The following is a 24,236-nucleotide window of genomic DNA, read 5'->3' on the forward strand; positions in this document are numbered from 1 at the left end:
TTACTCTGCTAGCTGGCTCCTTGAATAGAACTCCTTTCCTTTCCCAGGTGTAAATGAATGCAGTGACCCTTCAATCAGTGGATGTGATCATGACTGTACAGACACACAGACAAGTTTCTACTGTACTTGTCATCCCGGATACAAACTTATGTCTGATAAAAGGACTTGTGATGATATTGATGAGTGCAATGAAACTCCATCAGTATGTAGCCAGATTTGTGAGAACACAGCTGGCTCCTACATCTGTAAGTGTGCCCCAGGCTATATCCGGGAGCCTGATGGAAAAAGTTGCCGGCAAAATAGTAATATCTCCCCATACCTTATTTTTAGCAACCGTTACTATCTGAGAAATCTCACAGCAGATGGCCAGTCTTACTCTCTCATTTTGCAAGGACTGAGAAATGTGGTGGCACTGGACTTTGACAGGGTGGAAAAGAGGTTATACTGGATTGATGTGGGGAGGAATGTCATTGAACGAATGTTCCTAAATGGGACAAATAAGGAGACAGTGATAAGTGATGATGTGCCCAACGGGGAAGGTATCGCTGTTGACTGGGTTGGCAGGTAAGAAAATACATTTTTTGTCTTTCTGAGCTACTGAAGAAATGATGTGTGAAGAAGTTTATCTTAGGGCATTTCCCCCACTCCTGATGAGTAGTGAAATAGTTTGGGTTGTGGATGCAGTGTTACACAACTGCTCTGACATAGTTTATTAGCATCTAATACATAACACTTAAATTACTCTGATACGTAATATACTGAGGTTCTGTCAGACTTGCTCTCCCATTGATTATTTGCTAGCAGTTGTTGGGATTGGCATGCAGGTTTCACTCTGCATAAACAAAATATTGTAACAGGTAACTAGATCCCAGTGAAGTAAGTAACAGTAAGCCTTAATGAAATTTAGCTCCTCTGCCAATGTGAAGAGCATCTGTTTTTTGCTCTTGAAAAATGCACCTTTAACTGACACACGCAAAAAATGTGACCCACATAATTTTCTGTCAGGAGGTCAACATATGGGTGAGGTAATTGGAGAACACATCTCATTATGGTGCATTTTTAGTTGCCTGCTGCGTTTCAAAAAGTAGTCTGATTTACTGTCCCAGAACCTCTGTCATTATGTGGTGGCCACTCTGACAGTGGTCTTGCTGTGTTTCATCTTGCTTCCGAAGTGCAGTAATATAAGTATGAAAAGTTTAAATAACATGGATCAAACTGTAAACTAATAAGAATTGTTCAAAAAGTCACTTTTGGAATTTATATGGGAGTGTTTATATGACTATGTCTATGTAATAGTTTTTATTTTTAAGCGATTTTTGTCTCTAAACTAATGATAATTAATGTTTCTGGCAGCCCCAAATGCTTTATGAATCATGGAGAGATGATGAAGCAAAAGGCAAATTTTAGCTGAACTGGTCCTACAGCTTCATTTCTAATATAGCTTTTGAATTATTTCAGCTAGCATTAGTTATGTCTTCAGTCAGTTCTTGTTTAGATGTTCCAGGCAGGCTGAAGAACAGTACAATTGTTGAATTTTCCTGCTTGTTTTCTGTGGAGAGAGAGGATTAAAGGATGCCATGAGATGCAGGTTGGAGAAGACTATTTTCTCCTCCTCCCTGGTGGGAATGGTGCTACATAGGGTGGTGTAGGCAGAATTATATCTGTCAGGCTATTTCTGGAAGGACACTGTAGATGCTGGAGCTGGGCAGCTCTGCAGAGAATTTCAAAGTATCCTGCAGTAGTTCTAATTGAATTTAATGCTTTGGTTTGATGCTTTAAAAAAAAAATAATTGCTTCTGCTTGTATGATTTCTTGGTTTACAGCTGTGTGTAATTCCCAGGCAAAATAATAGAAGTGTTAGAAAATTCAAGGTGAAGTTTAAATTAGGGTGTGAAACTACTTAGGACTTTTCTAGCTGTTTGATGAGTGCAGAGGCAGAAGCATGGAGCAGTTGAGGATACTCTACAATGCCTTACTGCCCTGGTCACAGTCCATTGCACTGCATGTCTGTTTTCCTGCTCCTGGCCATTGTTGGTAGGAGAGAAAGAGAAGAGGAGTTCAGGAATTTGTAGGCAAATGGCATATTATTACTCAACTGGGCACCTGCAAGTTTGAGTTTGGCACCACTGGTTGTGGTTACAAGGAAAGCGGAAGTGAAAAGGGCAGCCTGGAGCATGGTTAGATGAGGCATCAATGAAGTATGTGTTCCTTTCCAGTGGATACATTGCTTCTAGGAGAAAAAAAAAATTAAAGATGCTGTGAAGCAAAATAAGGGGGGAAAAATAATATTTAATTAATTAAGACTCAAATATTTCAGAAAATTGTACTGGGTGGATGCCTACCGAGATTGTCTCTATGTCTCTGAACTTGATGGAAGATTCCGGAAAAAACTGCTGGATCGGTGTGTGGATGCCAACAATACTTTCTGCTTTCAGTATCCCAGAGCAGTTGTTGTTCATCCAAAATATGGGTATGACTTTCCAAGAGTCCTTTTCCTTTATTTTGCAAATAATCTTGCACTATTCTGAAAATCTGAAGTAGATTTGGGCTGCTTGCATTTAGATTTCTGTGGTGTTAGTACTTATTTGCAGCTTAGGAGAAATAGTAGCTTGCCTGTTGTGGGTGTATATGCATGGCTGTCAGCTACCATTGGAAGTGGAATTTTGTTCCATATGGACTAGAAAGTTCTGATTGCAAGGCTGAAAAGGTTGATAGAAGTGTGTATGGTTCGATAGGTGTTTGGGGCTGACTGACTTCAGTTGTGATTGCACAATTGTCTGCTGTAGCAGTTAAACTAAGAAATGTATTAGCTTTCTTCTTCCTCAATCTCTGCTTTAGTTCTGTGGCAGGAAATACTATATTTGAGGCATGGCTTCGAGTATTTACTTCAACAATCCTAACTCTAGGTATTCATTTGAACAGACAGATTTACTGGACAGACTGGGCAGATAGAGCCTATATTGGACGAGCTGGCATGGATGGCAAGGAGAAGACTGTAATCATCTCTACCAAGTTAGAGTGGCCCAATGGACTTACCATAGATTACACCAATGACAAGCTCTACTGGACAGATGCCCATCTAAACTATATTGAGTATGTGCACAGGAAATGTTAAAACAACTGAATGATGACTCATGTCAGATTGTGTTGGGAGAATTTATAGGTGCTGTGAAAAGAATACATACTTCTGCCACTGACTCTATAGAAAATTGGAGTCAGAATGTCTGGAGTAGTAGATGATATTGATCATTAGATGGCACAGTAACTGAGTTGCTACATTCAGTGAAAATTGTTGAAAAATTACAATGAAAAGGTTCACACTCTGTACTAAAAGATGCAACTTCTCTGTGTCTAGTTATGCAACCTGAACCAAAGCAAAATTGACTATAAATTCCCTATTTTTTGATTCTCTTGTTTTTGGTTAGATAAGAATTGAGCTGTAACTAAACTAGTTATGTGCTAATAAGTTGTATAAAAACCTTTAGAAGATGTCTGAATGCCCATAAGTTTGATATGGGATTTCCTGTTGGCAAGTGGGATTCTTTTGTCAATCAAGAAAAATCTATACATTGCTTCCTAGTACTAGAAAATTCCCACCTAAATAGCAGTAAAAATAAGTAATAGTTATCTGACTACTTAAATTTTGAAACTCATAATACTGAAATATTTTGAAACCAATAACTTGTATTTATGTTAGTGTTCATATTTGTATTCATATTTACCTGCACATTTCGATTTATATTTGCATTTACTTCTATTCTTCTCTATTAATTCTTCTTGCAGCCTTTTCTATGATAAAGTATTAGAGATGTCTTTTTAAAAATGTGTGTTAATTATATGTATGTTTCTCTTTCTCTCTCTCCTCTCTTGTATTTCATAACTTCCCCATATACAAGGAAGGTATAGAAAAATGTAAAATCTTGTCAAAGATAGCTCAGCAAAGGAAGCTCTAAATCAGAAAGACATATAAAATTTAGGAATATAGGAAGCCTATTATTGTTTTCAGTGTTTCATTATTAGCAGTCTGAATCATCTAGGCAAGCTAGTCTCTTTTGTGACAAAAATAACTCACTGTTAAGGCAATAAATGTGCAAAATTTCATTGTTCTAGCTAATGTGCTTCAGGAGGACTGTACATTTCAGTGGATGTTACTCTATTCCATTTATTTCCCTGAAATAGCCTGTTTTACTTTCCTCCATATACTAAAATGAATTTGCTAAGGATGGTCATCTGTCTTTAGGGCATAAAGAAGCTGCAATTCTACATGTCATTCTGGTAGCCACTAATGAAGGACCATAAGCATACATAATGTGTGAAAAGATGGAAAGAAGTTTTAGCATTTATCTAAATGTTTTGCACAAATTTTTCTTTGTGGAGGTACTCTGACCTGGATGGGCATCATCGTCACACGGTATACGATGGGACTCTACCTCATCCATTTGCAATAACAATTTTTGAAGACACAATATATTGGACTGACTGGAACACAAGGACAGTTGAAAAAGGAAATAAATATGATGGATCAGAAAGGACTGTTCTTGTGAATACCACGCACAGACCATTTGACATCCATGTTTACCATCCATACAGACAACCATTTGGTGAGAAAAGAGAATTAGATTTGCGTTTAGAGGGTCAGCTGTTATTTGGGGACTAGTTGTAAAGGACCCTGAGTGCACTCAGCTTTTGCCTTTGCTGACTGGAATAAAAGGCACAGAGTAAATGTAGCCATCTAGTTTACATTTATAAATGGCCTTTTCTTGGAAAAGCAATAACTGCTAATGCATAATTTTAAATTAGTTTCTAAAACATCATTGCTTGATAGCATAGATTTTGTGTACATGAAATGACACATATTTGTCTCATGAAATGTCTACTTATCTAGGTTTTGGTTTTCAACCTGTTACATTTAAGGTTTCAAAACAGTATTAGAGGAATCTGTCATAGATTGAAACCTTTGTGTTCTGGAATTTATGACGTATGGTAATATTTACTTTTCTGTTTTACCAGTTAATAATCCTTGTGGCACCAATAATGGTGGTTGTTCCCATCTTTGCCTAATAAAAGCTGGTGGTCAGGGGTTTTCCTGTGAATGCCCTGATAACTTCATAGTCATACAGTTTGGCAATACAGCCCACTGCCTTCCAATGTGCTCTAGCACCCAGTTTCTCTGTGCAGACACTGAGAGGTAAGTCTGCAGCTCACCATCGCTTTTCCATGTGCTTTTAAGGCTATGTTTTACAGTTCAGTCTGTTCAAAAGGGCAGGAAATTAGGGCTTCCTTCTGTTCTCATTATGAATTTGTGACATGCTTGCAGAGAGAAAACTAGGAAAAGACGGGAAGGCAGGCTTTCATTTTGGAAAAGTACTTCTAGGCTGGTTCCTTAAGTAGTACTTCTTAACTTTTCTTTCTGTTATAGGCATTGCAGATGTAGCAAAGTTTGGGTTGTTAGAAACATGTACCTCCAGAAAACATTTCTTGTTGAATTCTCAATCCTGGAATTTTATTTTATATATTTTTAAACATATTTTACAATGTATCTGTTTCTGCCAAAAATATACTGTCTGCCAGTGTCCCAGGAAAGCCATTTAGCTGACATGAGGGCACATTTCTAGCCCCTTTTACTGAGACAGCAGTGGAGGGAGAGGAATGGTGACATAAGAGCTGTTGTACTGATGTATCACCCTGGAGCCTATGAGGAAGATGTGCTTATTGGGTTGCCTTTTGAAGCAGTGTTATAATGATAATCTCTAGTGAAATTTTTTGTGCTAAAGTTTGGGTGAATTATTGAAATATTACCTCATTAAATGATTGATCTAAAAAATATCAGAGAGGATTACCACAAATAAACATAAAAATTAATTCTTTATTATTTCTGTGAACTTCCTTCTAGAGGTCTACCAATATCATCTGTTTATCATCTGTTTCTGGTGACAGTATTCTGCCATATTTTATTAGCATTTGACATATGAAACAGAAGGCATAAAATTCAAGATGTTTTGGATGTTTCAAGAAATATCACTAAGACGAGACTGTCTTTTGTGCTGTAAAAGGATGGTTGTACATCTGTAAAGCTATATCCTCAGCAGAGAACACACTGTTTTCTCTTTGTAGGTGTATTCCCATCTGGTGGAAGTGTGACGGGCAGAGGGACTGTCGAGATGGCTCAGACGAGCCCCCAACCTGCCCGCACCGCTACTGTCCTGTGGGGCAGTTCCAGTGCAATGATGGCAACTGCACAAGTTCACATTTCTTGTGCAATGCCCAGCCGGACTGCCATGACAGATCAGATGAAGATCCCGTACTTTGTGGTATGTTCCAGCACATAAATTAAGCTGTTTTGCCAGTATAAAGCATGTAATCACATATAAATTTCATAATCACTGTAGCTTTTTCAAAGATAAAAAGATGAGATAGATAGATGTAGTCTTCTGTAGTCTTGCACCTGCTGGAGCAATTCACCTCTGTGCAAGCAGGGTAAAGGACAGCAAAAATGTACTATATCAAAACATAAACAGTTTCTATACCTCCAAGACAGATTTGCACTGAGGTAAATTAGTATCTGAGATATCAAATATTAGAAACAGGACACACTTTATTTTGTGCTGGGTAAAGCCATGGTGATTATGAAGAGTCTAGGTCAGTCTAATTTTAACTCTGTTGTACTTTGTGTGATGGGACAAAATTATTACATCCTCTGCATTGCACAGAATCCAGTTAATGTGGGAAGATTTGTTTTGGAGAGCAGTTTGTGATAGCAGTCTTATAGAAATGTAGCATAATTATGCTTGTGGAATAATGTTATCTCCGTAAAAACGTATGCTATTCCACATACTTATGTCTAATTGAAAAAGGATATCCCTCCTTCTCTTTTTGTAAATAATGTAGTTCTGGCAGCTGCAAGCAAGTAATGTAAAGCAAAGGGGAAAGAAGTGTGGTTATATAACTGATTGTGTCATTGCCTTCCATTTCAACAGGGTTCTAACAATGACAGAATTAAATGAAATGTCAATTTTAACTGAGTTTCAAATAGCTAAGATTTTAAGCGTGCCACAGGGGAATTTAAAAGTAGAAGTATGGCAGCTGTGTAATGCTGGGTACAGCATAACATACTGGGTACAATAAAAATCAGTTTAGATCTATGTAATTCCTTTACTTGTTATCTCGTGCATGGTAACAGAATCCTTTGGTCTAGAACATTAATGAAAATTATAATACACTGTTTTCTCTGGAACAGTTTGGCAGTGTATGTAAAAGAAAGTAGTAGAGTGGAGCACGGCAAGAAATTCTGGAGGTAGAGATAAGTTTTGACTTCTGTTTTCAGAGCTACCGCAGTTTGCCAGCACTGCTGATACCACCTTTCAGTGCTTTGCCCTTTGGGAATAGAGGCTATATTTTTCTAGCTGCTGATATTAGATGGTCTTCTCCTATGTTTTCTGTCATGTTCATTCGTAGAGAAACCGGCTCATCAGGCAATACATACCTAAGCTGATAGCATGGCCAGAGCCAAAATGCCACTTAGCTCCTCTGTGAAGTGGGTGGGAGACCCAGCCTCAAACATGTTGAATGCTGGGTTTACTTCCCTCTGCTTTAGGAGAAAGTAGTATATGTTTTGCTCCTAGAAAACTGTAGAGCCTTAGTGAGCTTGTCTGAAGATACCTGGGGAAAATGTGACATGTGATGTTAGAAATGTGCACCTTAACTGCTTTAACTGGGCAAGTATATATGACATTTTAAATTTCTTTGTGGCTTTGTTTTTAACTGTTGATGTAAACGTCAGGGCTCAATTGATATAACAGCAGCAGATGATTTCTCTGAGTTTCAGTATCCTAACAGCTGATCTGTATTCTTTCAGCCAATCACCAGTGTGAAGCTCATCAGTGGCAGTGTGCCAACAAACGATGTATCCCAGAAGCCTGGCAGTGTGATAGAGAGGATGACTGTGGTGACAACTCAGATGAAGATAGTGCTCACTGTGCCAGTAGAACCTGTCCCCCAGGCCAATTTAAATGTGACAATGGCCGCTGTATCCCACAGTCCTGGAAGTGTGATGTGGATGATGATTGTGGTGACAACTCTGATGAGCCATTCCACGAATGCAGTAAGCACACAGCTGTAGTGAAATGCCTACATTGAAGTGCACTAAAAGTGGAGTGAACCACATAATTTAATTTTCTTGAGATTGAAAGTTCATTGGAAAGGAGTATTTTCTGCAAGCTAATTGCATTTGTGTAGTAAAGAGTGTTAGAAAACGTAGAGACTATGTGATAATTCGCTATTTACTTATTCTTAAAGAAGAGAAAGCCTATGTATGCTGGCTAGATTATCAGAAACTGGCAGCATCTCACACTTTCTTGATGCTAGGATTTTTCTATGTGCTCTAGCATGTCTCTCTGAACTAATGGGTATCTTCAAGAACTTGTGATGAAGTTTTTGCCATCTGAGGACAAGCTGCCTCCTCTGGCTTCCACATTTGGGGCTATTGCCAGTTTCACCATCTCTGAATAGTTTAGGGACAAACACAGTGAGTTGAGTGTGATTTGATCCTGTGATGGGTTTGTAGCATATACAGAATACAAGCAGCATAGATTGGAAAAGATAGTAAAATCAGATTCATTTAATGCTTTCTCTTTTACAATACTAAAATTATCAGATAGCTCTTTTTAATCAAAATAATTGACTGTAAATCATAAAAGGTTAGGAGAGGCAGAAGAGCAAGGAGGGTGGTTAATGGCTAAGTAACACAATTAATTTTGACAACTGCCTCTTTCAGTGGGACCTGCTTATCGATGTGACAATCACACACAGTTCAGCTGTAGAACCAACTACCGTTGCGTACCACTGTGGGCAGTGTGCAATGGGAATGATGACTGTAGAGACAACAGTGATGAACAAGGCTGTGGTGAGTTTGGAGAAGGTCATTTCAATGTAACTTTGTGCCTAGAATATTGCTCCAATTTGCAAACACTCAGATTTTCTGAAAGCCCTCAGTAATAATGTATCTGGGCATAGACTATGCTAATGTGTGCTGTTTTGTTGTCAAACTGTCTACACTTCAGAGGAGATGACTTGCAATCCTTCTGGAGATTTCCGTTGTGACAATCATCGATGTATCCCGCTGCGCTGGAAGTGTGATGGAGATGATGACTGTGGAGATAACTCTGATGAGCATAACTGCAGTGAGTTCATGTTTTCTTCATAATTATACAGTTCCACTTTTGACTTAAATATCCTTCTATTTTTTATGATAACAAGGCAGCTCTCAAGTGCAACCCTTCTTTGTTTTATATGGTGGCGTCTCTTTTATTTGCTGAAATACCACGCTGATATAAAGGATGTATAAAACCACTAATCCATCCAGTCATCACAATAACACAAATTCCTGTTTTCCACTGAGAAGTGACAGTTGAATTTTATCCTGTGTGCAAATGTATAGTTTCTTAAACAATAATAATGGGTCTTTTTTCCCTTATTGAAATTAAAAGTTTCTGTATAATTCTGTTTTGAAACAAAGTCTGCAGTGATTTTCCTTTTTTCTGTGTCAAGAGGGACATGGAATATCTACCATATTTAAAGAGTAATTGGGGGTAATGGTGTTTTAACATAATTAAATTTTTAAGATTTTACCTCTGCCTACATTTTGTCTGGTTCAGTGAGATAGGTGTGGATGTTTAACTCTACATCTGGTAAACTTTTCCTATGTGTACATTGATTTTAAATGAAGGTCCTCGTGAGTGCACAGAAAGTGAATACCGTTGTGACAACCTGCGCTGCATTCCTTCCCGGTGGATCTGCGACCACGATGACGACTGTGAGGACAATTCAGATGAACGTGACTGTGGTGTGTGTTTTCTGAATGCTGCCTCTTACATGTTCACACTCTTGTTTCTAATGTGATAAATTATTCTGCAAAATGATCTTATATGGGAAGCATCTTTAAAGAACTAAAGTTCACCCTGTCATGTTAGTCACTCCACCAAAAATAGAGAATACCACAGTTTTTGTAGTCTGAGATTTTCCAGCATTTTTAGAAGATTGTTTTCAAAATATAAAAAGTTTTTCTGTCTTTGAATAAGAAGATCTTTCAACAGTTACTTCTTAATCTTTTCAGAGCTGAGAACCTGCCATCCAGGTTATTTCCAGTGTGAGAGTGGACACTGTGTTGCAGAGCGCTTCAGATGTGATGGAAATGCAGACTGCCTTGATTTCTCTGATGAAGCAACTTGTCGTGAGTTATAAGCTTTGCAATTGGTGCTCATTGTGCTCACTTCCAGGGATATTTGCACTTTTCCCTATTTTTAAGTGAAATGACTCCTTAGAGATATAGAATTCTGCAGTGCTCAGTGATTTTAGTAAAAATTCAGGATAAGCATAATATTTTGAATCAGCATTTTAACATAATAATGTGTTGCCGTATCTTATACTGATTGTAAACACATTCTTAATGGTAGGAAATGAATGTGTTTACCAAGTCCAGGAGAAGATACACATGTGATTGAATTAAAATTTTTCACTATCCCTTGAGCACTGCAAGAACCAAACTGTTTCAGTTGTACTAAATTCTAACAAGGTTTCTAATGAGATTGTTTTCTATAATACTCAAAGTAGTGTAAAGTGTCCTAAAGTGTCAGTGAACCCAAGGAAATAATACACTTTTTATCATTTCTGTTTTCCTTTGGTATATTGATCTACTGTGAAAAAAATGTCTGTAGCTTGCCTGGATCTACAGCTGCAGCTGTTTACCCAGAAAGTATTGTTCCCAGTTGGAATGAAAATATTCCCTCTGTGCTCTATCTGCATTGACTGGCATCGGCTTTTTGTGATACAGATGTGCTGGTTCTGACTCACCTGTTCCCATGATCTTAGGCTTCAGTACTTGGGAGAATTCCTTTCTCTTCATGTTGGTATCAGGGCAGTTCTGTACATCTTTCCATGTATTTAATTTTAACACCTGTGCTTTAAGTAAGAAAGGGCATCTGCACAGTACTGTCTTTATTTTTCTGATGGTTACCACATCCTGTGACATACATCACAGCAGTTGTCTTTCAGAACCTGAGTTATAAAACATGTGACTGTTCTTAAATGGAGGATAAAATGTATGAGAAGCCATTGAAAGGGCAAGGGTATGGTTCATTTATATTGGATGGTAGAATAATATTTTTGGTTTTTCTTTGGTTTAGTTAAGTTCCTTTCACAGTTTTTACAGAATGTGAGTGGGAGCTTTTTGCTATATCAGCATGACTCCTTTTGAAATTGCATATCTTACATGCTCCTTCAGTCATTCCTGTTTGGTGCCAGTGAGGTTAATTATCTTTCTTATTGAACTAGATTTGTCAAATACAAATTCAAGTAGCATTTGTTAAATTAATTTGTTTATTTTCAAAAGCTTGTCTAACATAACTTGTTTCACTCTTCATTTAAACCTGAATTAATTACTTGTAGCTGTGAAGAAGTCTTCAGTCCTTGCAGCCTGTTGTTGCTGTACATTTTTGAAGCACCTCATATAGTATCTCCTATTATGGATTTAAGTCTTTTTAAAAACAATATGGGGTTGGACTATTTTTCATAAAAAACATAACATTTTTATTGTAAATGAAAATGTAATAATTTTCTTTTATTTTCAGCAACACGGTATCCTAATGGTACATACTGTCCACCCATGCTGTTTGAATGCAAAAATCATGTCTGTATTCAGCCATACTGGAAATGTGATGGGGATAATGATTGTGGAGATGACTCTGATGAAGAACTTCATCTTTGCTGTAAGAGAAAGAAATGATATTAAAATGAACAATATGCTTACTCTCTAAATATAATAGATCAATTAGAAAATAAATTGTAATTCTTTGGGATGAGTGCTAAGAATTTTGCTCTGCATGCAAGTTCACTTCATTCTGTGGCAGTATTTCTCACTGTGTTTGTATATGTGGTTATGAAAGTAGAGAGAAGCGTATCAGAGATGAGCTTCACTATTCACGTTTCACTATTTCACGTTTTTCAAGTTGGTTATCAAAAATAAGAACGTCAGTTTGAAATAAAAGATTAATTCAGATAATGTATATTGTCACAAGTGCTGAACTTTCAAAACTATTAGTGTTGCCAGGATATCTTTGTAAATATGGCTAAGAAGTCCTGACTTGAGGTCTGATAATTAGGTCTTGGAGGTGCTACTTAAACTGGTTTTGTCAGTAATGTGCTTAAATAACATGTTGGATTTCCAGTCAATTTTCTTCATAAACAAACCTAGAAGCCTCAGTGTTATATGTAGTTAGAGAATTTGTCTTTGGCCAAATGTGTTCTGATAAAAAAAAGTGTAATGTCCTAACATACAATCACCAAAATACGCAGAAAATATTTTTTTGTCTGAATGCCTCCTCACCTTTTGAAATATACAAAACATATAGATGTTCCAAGAGAAAAGTGATATGAATAATTTGTGACCCAGTGGCCTGAAGTATCAAAATGTGACTGATTGACCTCTGTGCTTTTAGTGGATATTGCCTGTGAATCTCCGTTCCGTTTCCGGTGCGACAACAATCGCTGTATTTACAGTCACGAGCTGTGCAACCAGGAGGACGACTGTAGAGATGGGAGTGACGAGAAAGAGGAACACTGTATGTTTACAAAAACTGAGCATCAATTTCAGTAATTTTGATGTGCTTCATATTTAATAATACCAAAGGGATGTCAAAGTTAACCTTGGATAATGAAAACAAGAGCTCACCATGAAATAATTTTAACCATGGTTATTGGTACTATGTATTTATAGCTCTCTGTACAAGTAGCAAAAATGGGCAAACATTTGTCTGAACAGTAAAGAGCATGATTTTCAAACAATACTAGATTTTATTATAAGCACCAGCTACATATTTGCTCATCTTATTATGAGCTCTGCCTAAAAGGAGGAAGAGGAAAGAGTTTGGCTGTATGGTAAAATTGGGATGGGATGGCTAGCTGGGATGTTTAAAATAAACAAATGGTAATACTTCCTGAAGTTGTGGCTCTGTTAATATTCAGTAGGTTTTTGCCCTCAGAAATCTTATGTGGTTCTCACTGACTGCTGTACATTTTCAAGTGTAATAATATTTTTAGTTGCTTAATGATATTATTTGCTGGCTTTATTGTACATATTCTAAATGTTAATGGTTTACTAATGTCTCTGTAATTTCTTGAAGTCTGCAGTAGGTGTATGAAGTGTATCATTAAAGGATCTTAATAAGTTTACACTATTAAAAGGAAAGTTTGGTCAAATGTTAACACAAAGAATTTTCCTTCTGTCTTTTTTATAAAACAGCAGACTTCTTTCAATTCATGGATATGTGACTAGAAATCAGGGTGTTACATCTTGGCTATGGTTTTAACTTTATGCAGACTTCCAAAGTAGTCTTGCCACTGTTTTACCAGATGGCATCAGCTTTCCCATTTGCAATAGGGAATAGGGCTGTCTGTTGGTACTTCATAGTTTAAACTGTGACAGAGGAATATTTCTCTTCCTGATTGTAGGTAGAGAGCCAACACCAAGACCTTGTAAAGCTGAAGAATTCAAGTGCAGTAATGGAAATTGCATTCCCCTACATTATGTCTGTGACAATTATGATGACTGTGGAGACCACTTTGATGAAATAGGCTGCAGTAAGTAATAATATCAATAAAACACAAAATTACAATGCTGTTGAAATAGATATTTCTGAAACTGAAAGCAATGAAGGTTTTTTCTTTAATACCATACTAAGAAGTATTGTTTTTTAAGTAGCCTCTGTGAATTTCCTTATTGTTTTTTAATGAGCCTCTTCTAGGATTATTCAGTTAGCGAGGACAATATTTACTGTTTTCATTCTTTCATTACTTTAGTTTATTTTGTTTTAATTATCTTCTGTTTTCATTTTTTTTGCGTGTGTCTTCCAAAAACATATTGATGTGCTACTTAGAGACATGGTTTAGTGGGTCTTGGCAGTGTTTGGTTTATAATACAACCTGATGATCTTAAAGATCTTTTCCAGCTTGAATGATTTCATCGTTCCCTGAAATTCAGTGCTCTGAACACAGTCTTTTTTAGACTTAGAGTATTTATGCATCCAAAAAAAAAAATTGATATTGATTTTGATCTTGTTTTGAAATAGATTGTGTTACAGAGGCAAGAACATCCACCTATTTCAACCATAATTGCAATAGACTAACCTATGGAGTTATTAGTAGGCAGACTCTGAACTGATACATGTTCCTCCAGCCCTGTTAAAAAAAAAGTATATTGAGATGCTTCTATTTCCCTTTTTACAGACATGACCACAGAATGCTTTAAGGACCACTAGTCCTTTGCCTGTTGGCCCTCTCAGATCCTCTGTATAGCTTTTATGAACTATTTATTATATATTTACTAGCATCCATTTAAATATAAAAGCTCTGACTTGAACTTTGACATGAGAGGTATTCCATAAAATAACCAAACCTTTTTCTGAAGTATTCCTCAGAAAAAACCAAAACAAAACCCTAAGTTTTTATGTCAATATATAGACAGCTGCAGAGTGTTAATATGAGCATACACTTGTAATTTCAATTTGTCAGGCTGTGATGGCATCAAGTGAATGTGTGCCAAATGCTACATGGGTGATTTGCAATCTAGCAGATTTCCAAAACACAAATAACTTAGAAGCCTATAGCGTCGTCCATTTTGGAGCAGGCAGTTTCTCTGTTTCAATTACCATCCCAATGGTCTTTAGGTAATACAGCCCAATGCAATGACTTGATGAAAATATAGAAGTATAAAAAGGCAATGAAGCAGTGTGAAACAGACACCACCTGATGTCTGCATTCAGCTCTTTGGGAATAAATGTGAATACAGATCAGATGGTGACATTTGGAGCCTTTCCAACATCAAATACCTGCTATAATGAAAATGGAATATTTGTGTGTGTATGTGTACAATGAATTTATGCTTCTACATGTATATGAAATTAGTTGTTTAAACTTAATTTAATCAGCTCTGGAATGTGTATGTAAAAAGAACATAATCAGCTTAATGTAAAGTTTTTGCTATACGTCTGTATCTTTTCCTCATGATCTTCCAATAAGCATACTATTTATCTTTTCTGCTTATATAACAGATTTGTGTTTTTACTCAAGTATTTTATGCATATATACAGTATATATAAATGAATAGATTTCTATATGTACTTTAAGACATGTATAATTTTCATTATCTGTTACAGACTATTGTCCCTCACTTGGCTTTTCCATTATAGGAATGTTTTAAAGGGCAGTGCATTCTGTGCAATGACATGTACTGTCTGCAGTAGGCTTTAGATTAGGTTTGGCATGAACTACATGCCATCTTCTCTCCAGTTTCCAGATGTTAATAATGTAGGGCCTGTGTTATACTTGATATCAATTGAGAGTATGTCTTGTTCAGCTGATAAGAAAGCACTGGATAAGAATGAGCCCTGTTGGCAAAGTTAGGCATTAGATTCAAATCTCTTAAATTCTGCAGTTGCTGCAGATTGGTGGTAATTTAGAATGTAATTTCTGTTAAGCAAGGTGTGCTTTAATGATTATGGATCTTTTCCTGACCCTCTTCACTACCTGACAGCTTTCTTAACCAGTGGTTACCGTTGTCTTCTAATTTTAATTAAAAAAAAAGATAAGGAAACTAACTTAATCTATCTGAAAACTATTTTTAATTGTAATAATGATGAAAATTAATATGCCTTCTCATTATCACTTAATTTTTTTTGTTATAATTGTATAATTTTCTTTTTTTTTTTTTTTTTTCCTTTCAGATCCTGGAACAGAGCGAACTTGTGCAGAAAATATCTGTGAACATAACTGTACCAATCTGAATGAGGGAGGCTTTATCTGTTCCTGTAGGCCAGGGTACAAGGCCAGTGAAAATAATCGCAACTCCTGTGAAGGTATTTTTAATCTTATAAATGTCTGCTTGCTGATAAGTGTTCACCTGTCACTTCATCATTCTAATGTGACCACTCATTTTCACATTCTAACAGAATTTTTATGCATTTATCAGATGCTTCCTAAAATGTTCTGCCTCTGAATCATATTTTCTAACATGTATGCTTCATTCAACAAAAAATTGGCTCCACAGTTAAGACTTCTTTTAAGCTTTTGTTGGCTGTATATATGTTTCTGTTTTACAGCCCATAGGTTTTGTCATATTTTTGCAGTGTGAGGGATAGAAATGTGATTGGGTTTTTTTTCATTATTGAAAACAAACTTACTGCAGGTTATACTCTCCTTCTGTTCTGTTCTTGAACAGACCTACAATAAAGGTGTGTTGTGTCGTAATTTGCCCTGGATTTTATGCAGATAAAATGTGGTGAGGAGTCTATTCAAGGGCCATGGTTTGTGGTCATTTGATATAGTACCTTCCCAGTTGGTGTTTCAGCATGTTTTCATGAGAACCTTTCTGCTTGTTTCTCCCAGCTCCTGTGGACAATTTGTGTGGTTTTATTAAAATGGTCCAAGGCCACCCCTCCCTTTCCTGCCTGCTGATATAGTTTCTGAGGACTATGTGTCTTCAGCATTTCAAGAAAGCTTTGCTCTTGCTTCTCATTTTAGTCATACCTCATCTTTTGTCTTGCCTTATCGATTTAACACAAAAATACATGATCAAAAATGCATCTCTGAAAATAAACTTGTTAAGCAGGATTGGAGTAACTATTGGCAATCTCTAGTTAAGACATGGTAAACAGCAGATGAGTGATGGGGAGTTCTGTTTGGTTATAGATGCTGATTTTAAGGATCACTTATTAGGTCACTGATCTTTAGAGCATGTGGGGAAGGCACAAACCTACAACTTCATGGAGTAAAGATGACCAGCATAGAATCATCAAGGTTGGAAGAGGCCTTTAAAAATATCCAGTCCAAATGTCAACCCAGCACCACCACTGTAACCCCTAAATCAGTAAACCATCACCCAGCACCAGATGAAGATGCATCTGAAACACCTCCAGGGGTGGTGACTCCACTTCCCTGGGCAACCTACTCTGATGCTTGACCACTCTTAGAGTGAAAGTTTTTTTCTAATATGTAATCTGAATTTCCCCTGTCTCATCTTAAGGCCATTTCCTCAGCTCCTCTCACTGCAAGCAGTGTAAAAGAGACCGGCCCCCACCTCACAGCCTCCCTTCAGGGAATTGTATAGAGCAATGAGGTCACCCTGAGACTCCTAGAGACTAAACAAGAAGGAAATCAAGTTTTAGGAATCTTTTCTCTTCTTGTGTCTAGATATCAATGAGTGTGAGATCTTTGGAACATGCACCCAGGACTGCAAGAATTCCAAAGGAAGCTATGAATGTTTCTGTGCGGATGGCTTCAGGTCCGTGGGTGATCAACAAGGGAAACAGTGTGCAGCTGATGGTATGTTAACTGATAGCAAGATTGACTGCCACCTGTAAAGAGCAGGTGCTATATAGCAACTTAATGAATGTAATCCTCTGTTTTATAAGAAGAGGATAATGAAAGCCAAACCTTATTCTGAAAGATAATACTATCTGTGTATTCCACCTATTCCATAATTAGGAATGAAAGTGCTCATCTCTGCTTCCAATTGTAAACATTAGAAATGATGCTTTGATTTGTATGCCTGCCTTCATTTCTCCTGAAATTTTCTGCAAACAAAAACCTGTTGTCCTGTGGTTGTCATCAGAAGGAAATTAATGTTGCCTATTCCTGAAGTTTAGATTTTTTCAACAAAATAATGCATCAGAAAAAAGTTGCATTAAACTGGTATAAATCAAAGGCAGTTTGATGACGGGTTGCCATTCATTATTCATGGACTGATGCACACAAACAGGACTTTGGCCAGTGTTTCAAATCAGTCATTGGCTTTTTATCATACCACAGTGCAGTGACTACCATGTGTGGCAGTGCTTGAATAGGCAGAGTTGAGTCAGAAAATAATAGTAATATATCAGTAATAATAAAAATAAAGAGGTGAAGAAAAGAGAAAAAAGTGACAATCATGCAGCATTATCTAAAAACCAAAAGCACTACTGTTTCTAGAAAAGTAGTTACCCTTTAACAGCTTTAAGAGCTAAGTCATAGACATATGGTGTGCCTAGTCAAATGGTAAAGTCTTCAGAACAGAATGCCTGTGACCAACTGGCATGCTACTGGAGGTTTTGAAATCTAAAAATTATTTGTAATATGAAAAATCTACAAGAAAATGGAGTCTCCAGGTTAACCATCCAGGGGCCTAGTTCAGCAAATATTTACTGCTGAGTGTTAGGCTGGAAATGCAAAGGACATTTACACTTCAGTTTCTGCCTGGCTGCCTGTTTGTGCCTGTGTCAGAAATCCAGTTCTTTGACATCCTTCTTCACAGGCTTTGTTCAGGAAGCATCTAGACACACAAGGTATTGAAGGCTAGGTGATAGAAGATAATATGATTGTAGCTGGTAACAATGAAATTTGTTGTGCCCAAGTTCTATTTCTGTAGAATAGAACTCTGCCCTGCTTTGTCATACAATCTCGCAGCCTTCATAAATGAGGGTATTATGGGATGTTATCAGGCTAACCCAGAATTAAACTGTGTCCAGGAAAACATTCATCTGAATATGGAGCCATTAGAATTCACAAACTTTAAGGTAGAAGTTGGACATGTTATGGCTTAAGGGACTGGGAATTTATTTGTATTTTCAAAATTTTTTGCTGTACTTTGAGGGGGAAGTGGAATCACATAGTGTTTCCACTATGTAGTGTGTAGTGGCATTTTGGTTTTGAGATGTGATGATATGCCAGCAATATAATTTTTAAGAATTTTTAAGGAATTATGTCTGTGCAAGGTCTATGGTGAAAGGGATAATACTACCCTCAGTGGTAAGCATTTCAATTTTTATGAATTTTGGAAAGCCATGAAGTTTGGATATCTCTGAAGCTTTAGGAGAGGCCGTAGATTCCCTCTGTTTCTTGTACAGATGCAACTTGTGAAAATCCCATTTAGTTTTAATTAGAAATGACTTTCATCTGTTTTTTCTAAAATGAGAAATACGTAAAAGTAAATTCATGATTGTTTCCCAGGTAATCCTCCATTGTTACTGCTGCCAGATAATGTGCGCATTCGAAGGTACAACATCTCATCAGAGCAGTACTCCGACTACATCGATAACCAGGAGCGCATCCAGGCTCTGGATTATGACTGGGACCCTGAAGGGATAGGCCTGAGTGAGTATGCTAATACTCAGTCATGCAATGGTTGGTTTAAAAATAGGCATTTCTGCAGCATGGGTTTCTAATTTACACTGGAAAGCAAAATCAGATTAGATCAACTGGCCAGGTCTCCATTGAATGTGCCCCTCCCCTCTGCTCATTCTCCAGCATCATGTGGTTTCTTTTAATGCTTTAATTTAGCTTAGCTGGATTTTGATCTGGTTTTCCTTTCATTTTAATGTGAGTTTAGCTGTAGAATTGTGGCTCTTTAGGATTATGCTACAATAGAAGATTGTTATTAACCCCTTCCTTTTGCCTCTGCAGTTCCCAAACCTTGCAAGGACTTATACTAAGCAGAAATGGCAATAGATCCCTGTATTAACTTATTTTTTTGCTTATTCCTTGAGTTCCCTTTCTTTGCTCTTTCCACAGGGCCACTGTCCTGGGCCACACTTGCTCCTTAGGCTTATGAGAGTCTAAATTACTCTCAAAATCATGTGTAAAGAGCTAAGATCCTCTGCTCTTGAAAAATGTGATATATATTTCTTGATAATCTAGCTCAAGATGACTTTGGATATATATCTTGCATATGATGGATGACTTTAGAATTTACACACTAACACAAGCTTACTCATAAATAAATAGGGCTGGTAACTTCACATAAGAGCCTCAGAAAAATTAGAATTTTTGAAAAATATGTAATTAACTAGACATTTCTCATCTTTTTTTAAGGTATTGTGTACTTCAGCATTCTGGGACAAGGTTCTGAGTTTGGAGCCATCAAACGTGCTTATCTCCCCACATTTGACAGCAGTAGGAACAATCCAACAAAGGAAGTTGACTTGAATCTCAAATACATAGTTAATCCTGATGGGTTAGCTGTTGACTGGGTTGGAAGGTAAGTACACTGAAAAGCTGGAAAAATGCTGTACCTTCAACGTGTCAATTTGTGAAGTTGATCAGGCTGTGCAAAATCCACTTTTTTATTCGTTATGGATTGTCTCTGAATGTGTCTAGTCTGAAGGCAGGTCAGAACAATGTAGTAAGCTGTCCTTGCCCAGACAGCAGGTTAATAGGTGTTCATGTGGCTGACTGCATCACATGTTCTGTGCAACTGGCAGATCAGTTGTGCATCAGTAAAGTGATAATACACAAGCCTCCATATCAGATGGATTCTTCTTCAGTGACTAAGGTACGCTCCAGGGAACAAGCTTTCCTTGCTTTTGGAAAGAAAGCTCCCCAGCCCACAACAGAATTTCATCTTTTATCTTTGCTCATTCCTTATCAACCCTGAGCAATCCTAAAACAGAAGGAGCTCTGAAGTTTGATGAATAGATGTGTTTTCTCAGAAAATGGTTAGGTTTTTGTAATTGTGTTTCAGAGGTCTTTCTCTCTCTACTGACTGTGGGTGTTTTTAGCCTAAAACATGGTAATCTTTTAAACTTAATAATAGAAATCATGAGATCACTTCTTATGTTTATTACCTTGGAGAAGAGCTGGGACAAAGTTGGGCTTCACTCTTGGAAGTTTGATTTATGGTTTGCAGTGTCATTTCATCTTGCGGTACAACTGTTAAAGGACGTGGTGGACAGGTATAGCTGTAGCTCATGTGGAATTAATGTTGAGAGGAACCTGATGCATCCAGGATACATATCACAAGCATCCTGGTGAGGCTTCAGCTTCACCTTGGTGAGCAACTTCAGCACTTCAAGCGTAGTGCTGCACTGATTTCAGAACAGTGTTTAAAAAACTATGTTTCATTAGCTACACATTATATAAAATGCTACACATGGTTTGAGACACTTAGTCTTGCTGCTCATCTGCCAAATAGAAATTACAGTATTTTTTCACATTCCCAGGTCAGCTAGAAGATAATTTATTCAAGCAGAAGGCACCGTATGATTAGTGAGTGCATAATAATGAATCTGTTTATTATCTAAGGTCAAAAAAATTATAAAGGCATGATGATAAAGATAAACAAAATTCAAGGAAGAGTAGTCTGAGCACCCTGTTTATTAGGACTAAGAGCATTTTCATCTGATATGGGAACATTAGTATCTCTGTCAGAAGACAATAGTCTAGAGAGGAGCTGTGAACTGATAAGCTGGATATCTCCAGAGCTGCTGCATAAATTACATGGTAAATGAATTTTTTACTTGTAATGAACTTCATCATCTTCTGAAAAACAGAGTCTTTAAAGATGCTTATTAGCCACTTCTGCTGCTTAAAAGTAACAATGAAAGTTTTCAGTAGTCCTTCAATGAAGATTATTTGATGGGAATCAGAAGCAGCTGCAGAAACTTTTTCACAGGTAAAAAACAAGTGAGCCAACAGATCACACACATTTGCTAAACTTACCTATATTTAGGATCTGTATATTTTATACAAGTTCAGTAATCAATACAGGTTCATTATATTAATTTTCTTCAAGTTTGATTGAGTGTGTCTTAATTTTTTTTATTCCTCTTCCAAGTGTAAACTATTTACTTTTGGAATGTTTTGTGTTTTATGCAATTCAGACATCTTTACTGGACTGATGCAGGAACTAATCGCATAGAGGTGGCAAAATTAGATGGACGCTATAGAAAATGGCTTATTTTTTCTCATCTGGATCAGCCAGCAGCTATTGCTGTCAATCCAAAACGTGGGTGAGTATTGCAGGACTTACCAGAATTATTTCCAATGCTATTTGAAACCAAAAAACCCCACAGAGGTAATTTTTCAGGAAAGACTGTGGGAATGTTTTCTGGAACTTCCTTTTACTAACATTGCAAAGTTTGTGAGCACGGGAAAGCATTTTAGGATTAGATTTAACCTGGATGCCTGTTTCAGTGACAAGGCCAGATGGTTCAAATAAAAATAACTTTTCTACATTATAATGTGCCCACCAAATTTCTCAGTTACTACTGAAACAGGGAAACAGCTGGGATTGTCTCTTCACCAGCTCCAAACAGGACAGTCATAGCCTCCTCCATGGGCAAAAGCAATGCAAATGCACTTGTAAATTCAGTAGCTGGGCTTGCTGCAACTTGGATTAAATGGTAGATCATGAGATATTGATATGTGCTTCTCTCAGCTGGAGTACAGCAGCAGAGCTTCCTGAAGTGACATGGATGCTACAGCTTTATTGTGACTGATGGATGTTCTTTTGGTATTTATTGTTCAATGAACTCTCTGTGACCTTCCCAATCACATCTGCAAAACATAAGTTGCTGAACAGCTTTTTTTTCCATTACTGACCTTTTCCATGAAACTCCAAAGGATAATCACAGTGACCAAATTCTGAACTGTATCCATTTATCATTCTGTCCTTTCAGGCTCATGTATTGGACTGACTGGGGAAGGCAGCCAAAGATTGAATGTGCCTGGATGGATGGACAACAAAGACAAACTCTGGTCTCTGAAGACCTTGGCTGGCCAACTGGTCTTTCTATTGATTATTTGAACAATGATAGGATCTATTGGAGTGATTCTAAAGAAAATATAATTGAATCCATGAGACCTGATGGGACAGACAGAACCATTGTACTACATGGAGGTAAGACTGTACTATGCAATTAATAGTAACCAAGATGTGTGCTAAGAAGCACTTGGGCTTCACAAGTGGGGCTATTTTTGGGAGCTTTTCAAACATTAAGTCTTGGTAGTGTTTTCTCCTTTATACAGTGATCAATGGCATACCAGGCTCAGGGATGCCTGGTAACTGGACTCCCAGAGTGGAGTTTGTGACCCAAATAGGAAACAATGTGAAAAATTGGATTCTTGCTTTTTTATGTATACTATTAATCAGTATTAATCCATGTGGGCACTGAGACATGAAGAAGCACATGACTATATAAATATATGACTGCACGTGTCTTAAAATGAAATCAATAAATCATGTATTTAAGCTGAAGAACAGCAGTTCTGTCTGTTCTACTAAAGATTTGGTTGCTGACAGTATGTTACTTGGTTCCTTTGAGAAGTAGGCAGTCCATACAGCCTTGATGTCTTTGAAGGCCATTTATATTGGATAGCTAAGGAACGAGGAGAAGTCTGGAAGAAGGATAAATTTGGAAATGGAGAAAAAGTGAAAGTTCTGACCGTAAATCCGTGGCTTACCCAAGTGCGCATCTATCACCAGCACAGATACAATCAGTCAGGTGGGTAATCAGGATCCCAGTGGGCCATTCCTGCTGTGAAATTGAAGTTGGTATTGATGTCTGCAAAGAGCTTAGTAAACTTTTGATAATGTGTCTATTAGTAAATGATAATGTTAGTTTCTGAAAACCTAAACATTTTTTAGAGACTGACAAGTATTTTCTGCACACCCAAAATGAAATCAACAGTGGAACACCACACACTGGTCTTTTGAGTCTCTATAATATGATCCTGTCATTTCTTTTTTCTTCCTCCCTCACGAGAACAGTTGTAATATATCTTTATCCTTGCAAAGTGCAGATAATTTCCTACTCAGAGTAGTTTGTTCCTGGTGCTATATGGGCAGCCATTGTCACTCCCTTAAGAATGTAAGGGTGTAAGAAAAGGAGGAGAGAAGGTTTTAGTATAAATGTGCTATGTTGACACAACTGACTATGGAATTGCCCTGCCTTACCTCAGGAATATGCTGCATTGCTTCTTCAAATCTTTATCACTTTATCACTTTTTCAGTGCCTAATCCTTGTAAAGATGTCTGCAGCCACCTCTGCTTGCTGAGACCAGGAGGATACACCTGCTCATGTCCTCAAGGGACTCGGTTCCTAGAAGGCAGCAGCACGGAATGTGATGCAGGTAGAATAACTTGTCAAACTGGAAATGAAAGCAACAGAAGCTTTTCTTTAGGAATACAAATACATTACTGAATTAGAAGTATGGAGAGATATGCTAACTGATGTAATAGATATTGATAAGTCAGAATATCTGGCTTTTATTCTCAGTCATCACTGATTTGTGGTCATCTTGTACATTTTCTTTAATGTCTTTGCATGTCATTTGTAAAATGGATATAGGTCTAAAATATTTTTGAAATTTCAAAATATTTTTTTAAGAATGTCTTGATTTCAGAACTAAGAATTTCTGACAAATTATTTTTAACA

General features: G+C 37.2%; 2 protein-coding genes across 2 annotated transcripts in view; one reads left to right on the forward strand and one right to left on the reverse strand.

Moving 5' to 3' along the window:
* Positions 1 to 24,236, forward strand: part of LRP2 (LDL receptor related protein 2) — a 110,519-nt gene that overhangs the window by 76,827 nt on the left and 9,456 nt on the right. Inside the window, exons 50-71 of the mRNA XM_059475769.1 lie at positions 48 to 564; positions 2,318 to 2,470; positions 2,923 to 3,093; positions 4,378 to 4,601; positions 5,011 to 5,188; positions 6,115 to 6,311; positions 7,856 to 8,101; positions 8,774 to 8,902; positions 9,060 to 9,179; positions 9,725 to 9,841; positions 10,112 to 10,228; positions 11,625 to 11,762; positions 12,492 to 12,614; positions 13,504 to 13,632; positions 15,774 to 15,905; positions 17,239 to 17,370; positions 19,033 to 19,176; positions 19,894 to 20,059; positions 21,681 to 21,809; positions 22,479 to 22,699; positions 23,127 to 23,303; positions 23,812 to 23,931. Coding sequence (XP_059331752.1) covers positions 48 to 564; positions 2,318 to 2,470; positions 2,923 to 3,093; positions 4,378 to 4,601; positions 5,011 to 5,188; positions 6,115 to 6,311; positions 7,856 to 8,101; positions 8,774 to 8,902; positions 9,060 to 9,179; positions 9,725 to 9,841; positions 10,112 to 10,228; positions 11,625 to 11,762; positions 12,492 to 12,614; positions 13,504 to 13,632; positions 15,774 to 15,905; positions 17,239 to 17,370; positions 19,033 to 19,176; positions 19,894 to 20,059; positions 21,681 to 21,809; positions 22,479 to 22,699; positions 23,127 to 23,303; positions 23,812 to 23,931 — 3,780 coding nt within the window. The remainder of the gene's footprint in view (positions 1 to 47; positions 565 to 2,317; positions 2,471 to 2,922; positions 3,094 to 4,377; positions 4,602 to 5,010; positions 5,189 to 6,114; positions 6,312 to 7,855; positions 8,102 to 8,773; positions 8,903 to 9,059; positions 9,180 to 9,724; positions 9,842 to 10,111; positions 10,229 to 11,624; positions 11,763 to 12,491; positions 12,615 to 13,503; positions 13,633 to 15,773; positions 15,906 to 17,238; positions 17,371 to 19,032; positions 19,177 to 19,893; positions 20,060 to 21,680; positions 21,810 to 22,478; positions 22,700 to 23,126; positions 23,304 to 23,811; positions 23,932 to 24,236) is intronic.
* Positions 11,659 to 24,236, reverse strand: part of DHRS9 (dehydrogenase/reductase 9) — a 32,901-nt gene continuing 20,323 nt past the window's right edge. Inside the window, exons 5-6 of the mRNA XM_059475772.1 lie at positions 23,263 to 23,336; positions 11,659 to 11,760 (exon numbers count right to left, since the gene is read on the reverse strand). Coding sequence (XP_059331755.1) covers positions 23,296 to 23,336 — 41 coding nt within the window. The 3' untranslated portion in view covers positions 11,659 to 11,760; positions 23,263 to 23,295. The remainder of the gene's footprint in view (positions 11,761 to 23,262; positions 23,337 to 24,236) is intronic.

This window comes from Ammospiza nelsoni, chromosome 7, assembly GCF_027579445.1.
Source record: "Ammospiza nelsoni isolate bAmmNel1 chromosome 7, bAmmNel1.pri, whole genome shotgun sequence".
Taxonomy (NCBI): domain Eukaryota; kingdom Metazoa; phylum Chordata; class Aves; order Passeriformes; family Passerellidae; genus Ammospiza; species Ammospiza nelsoni.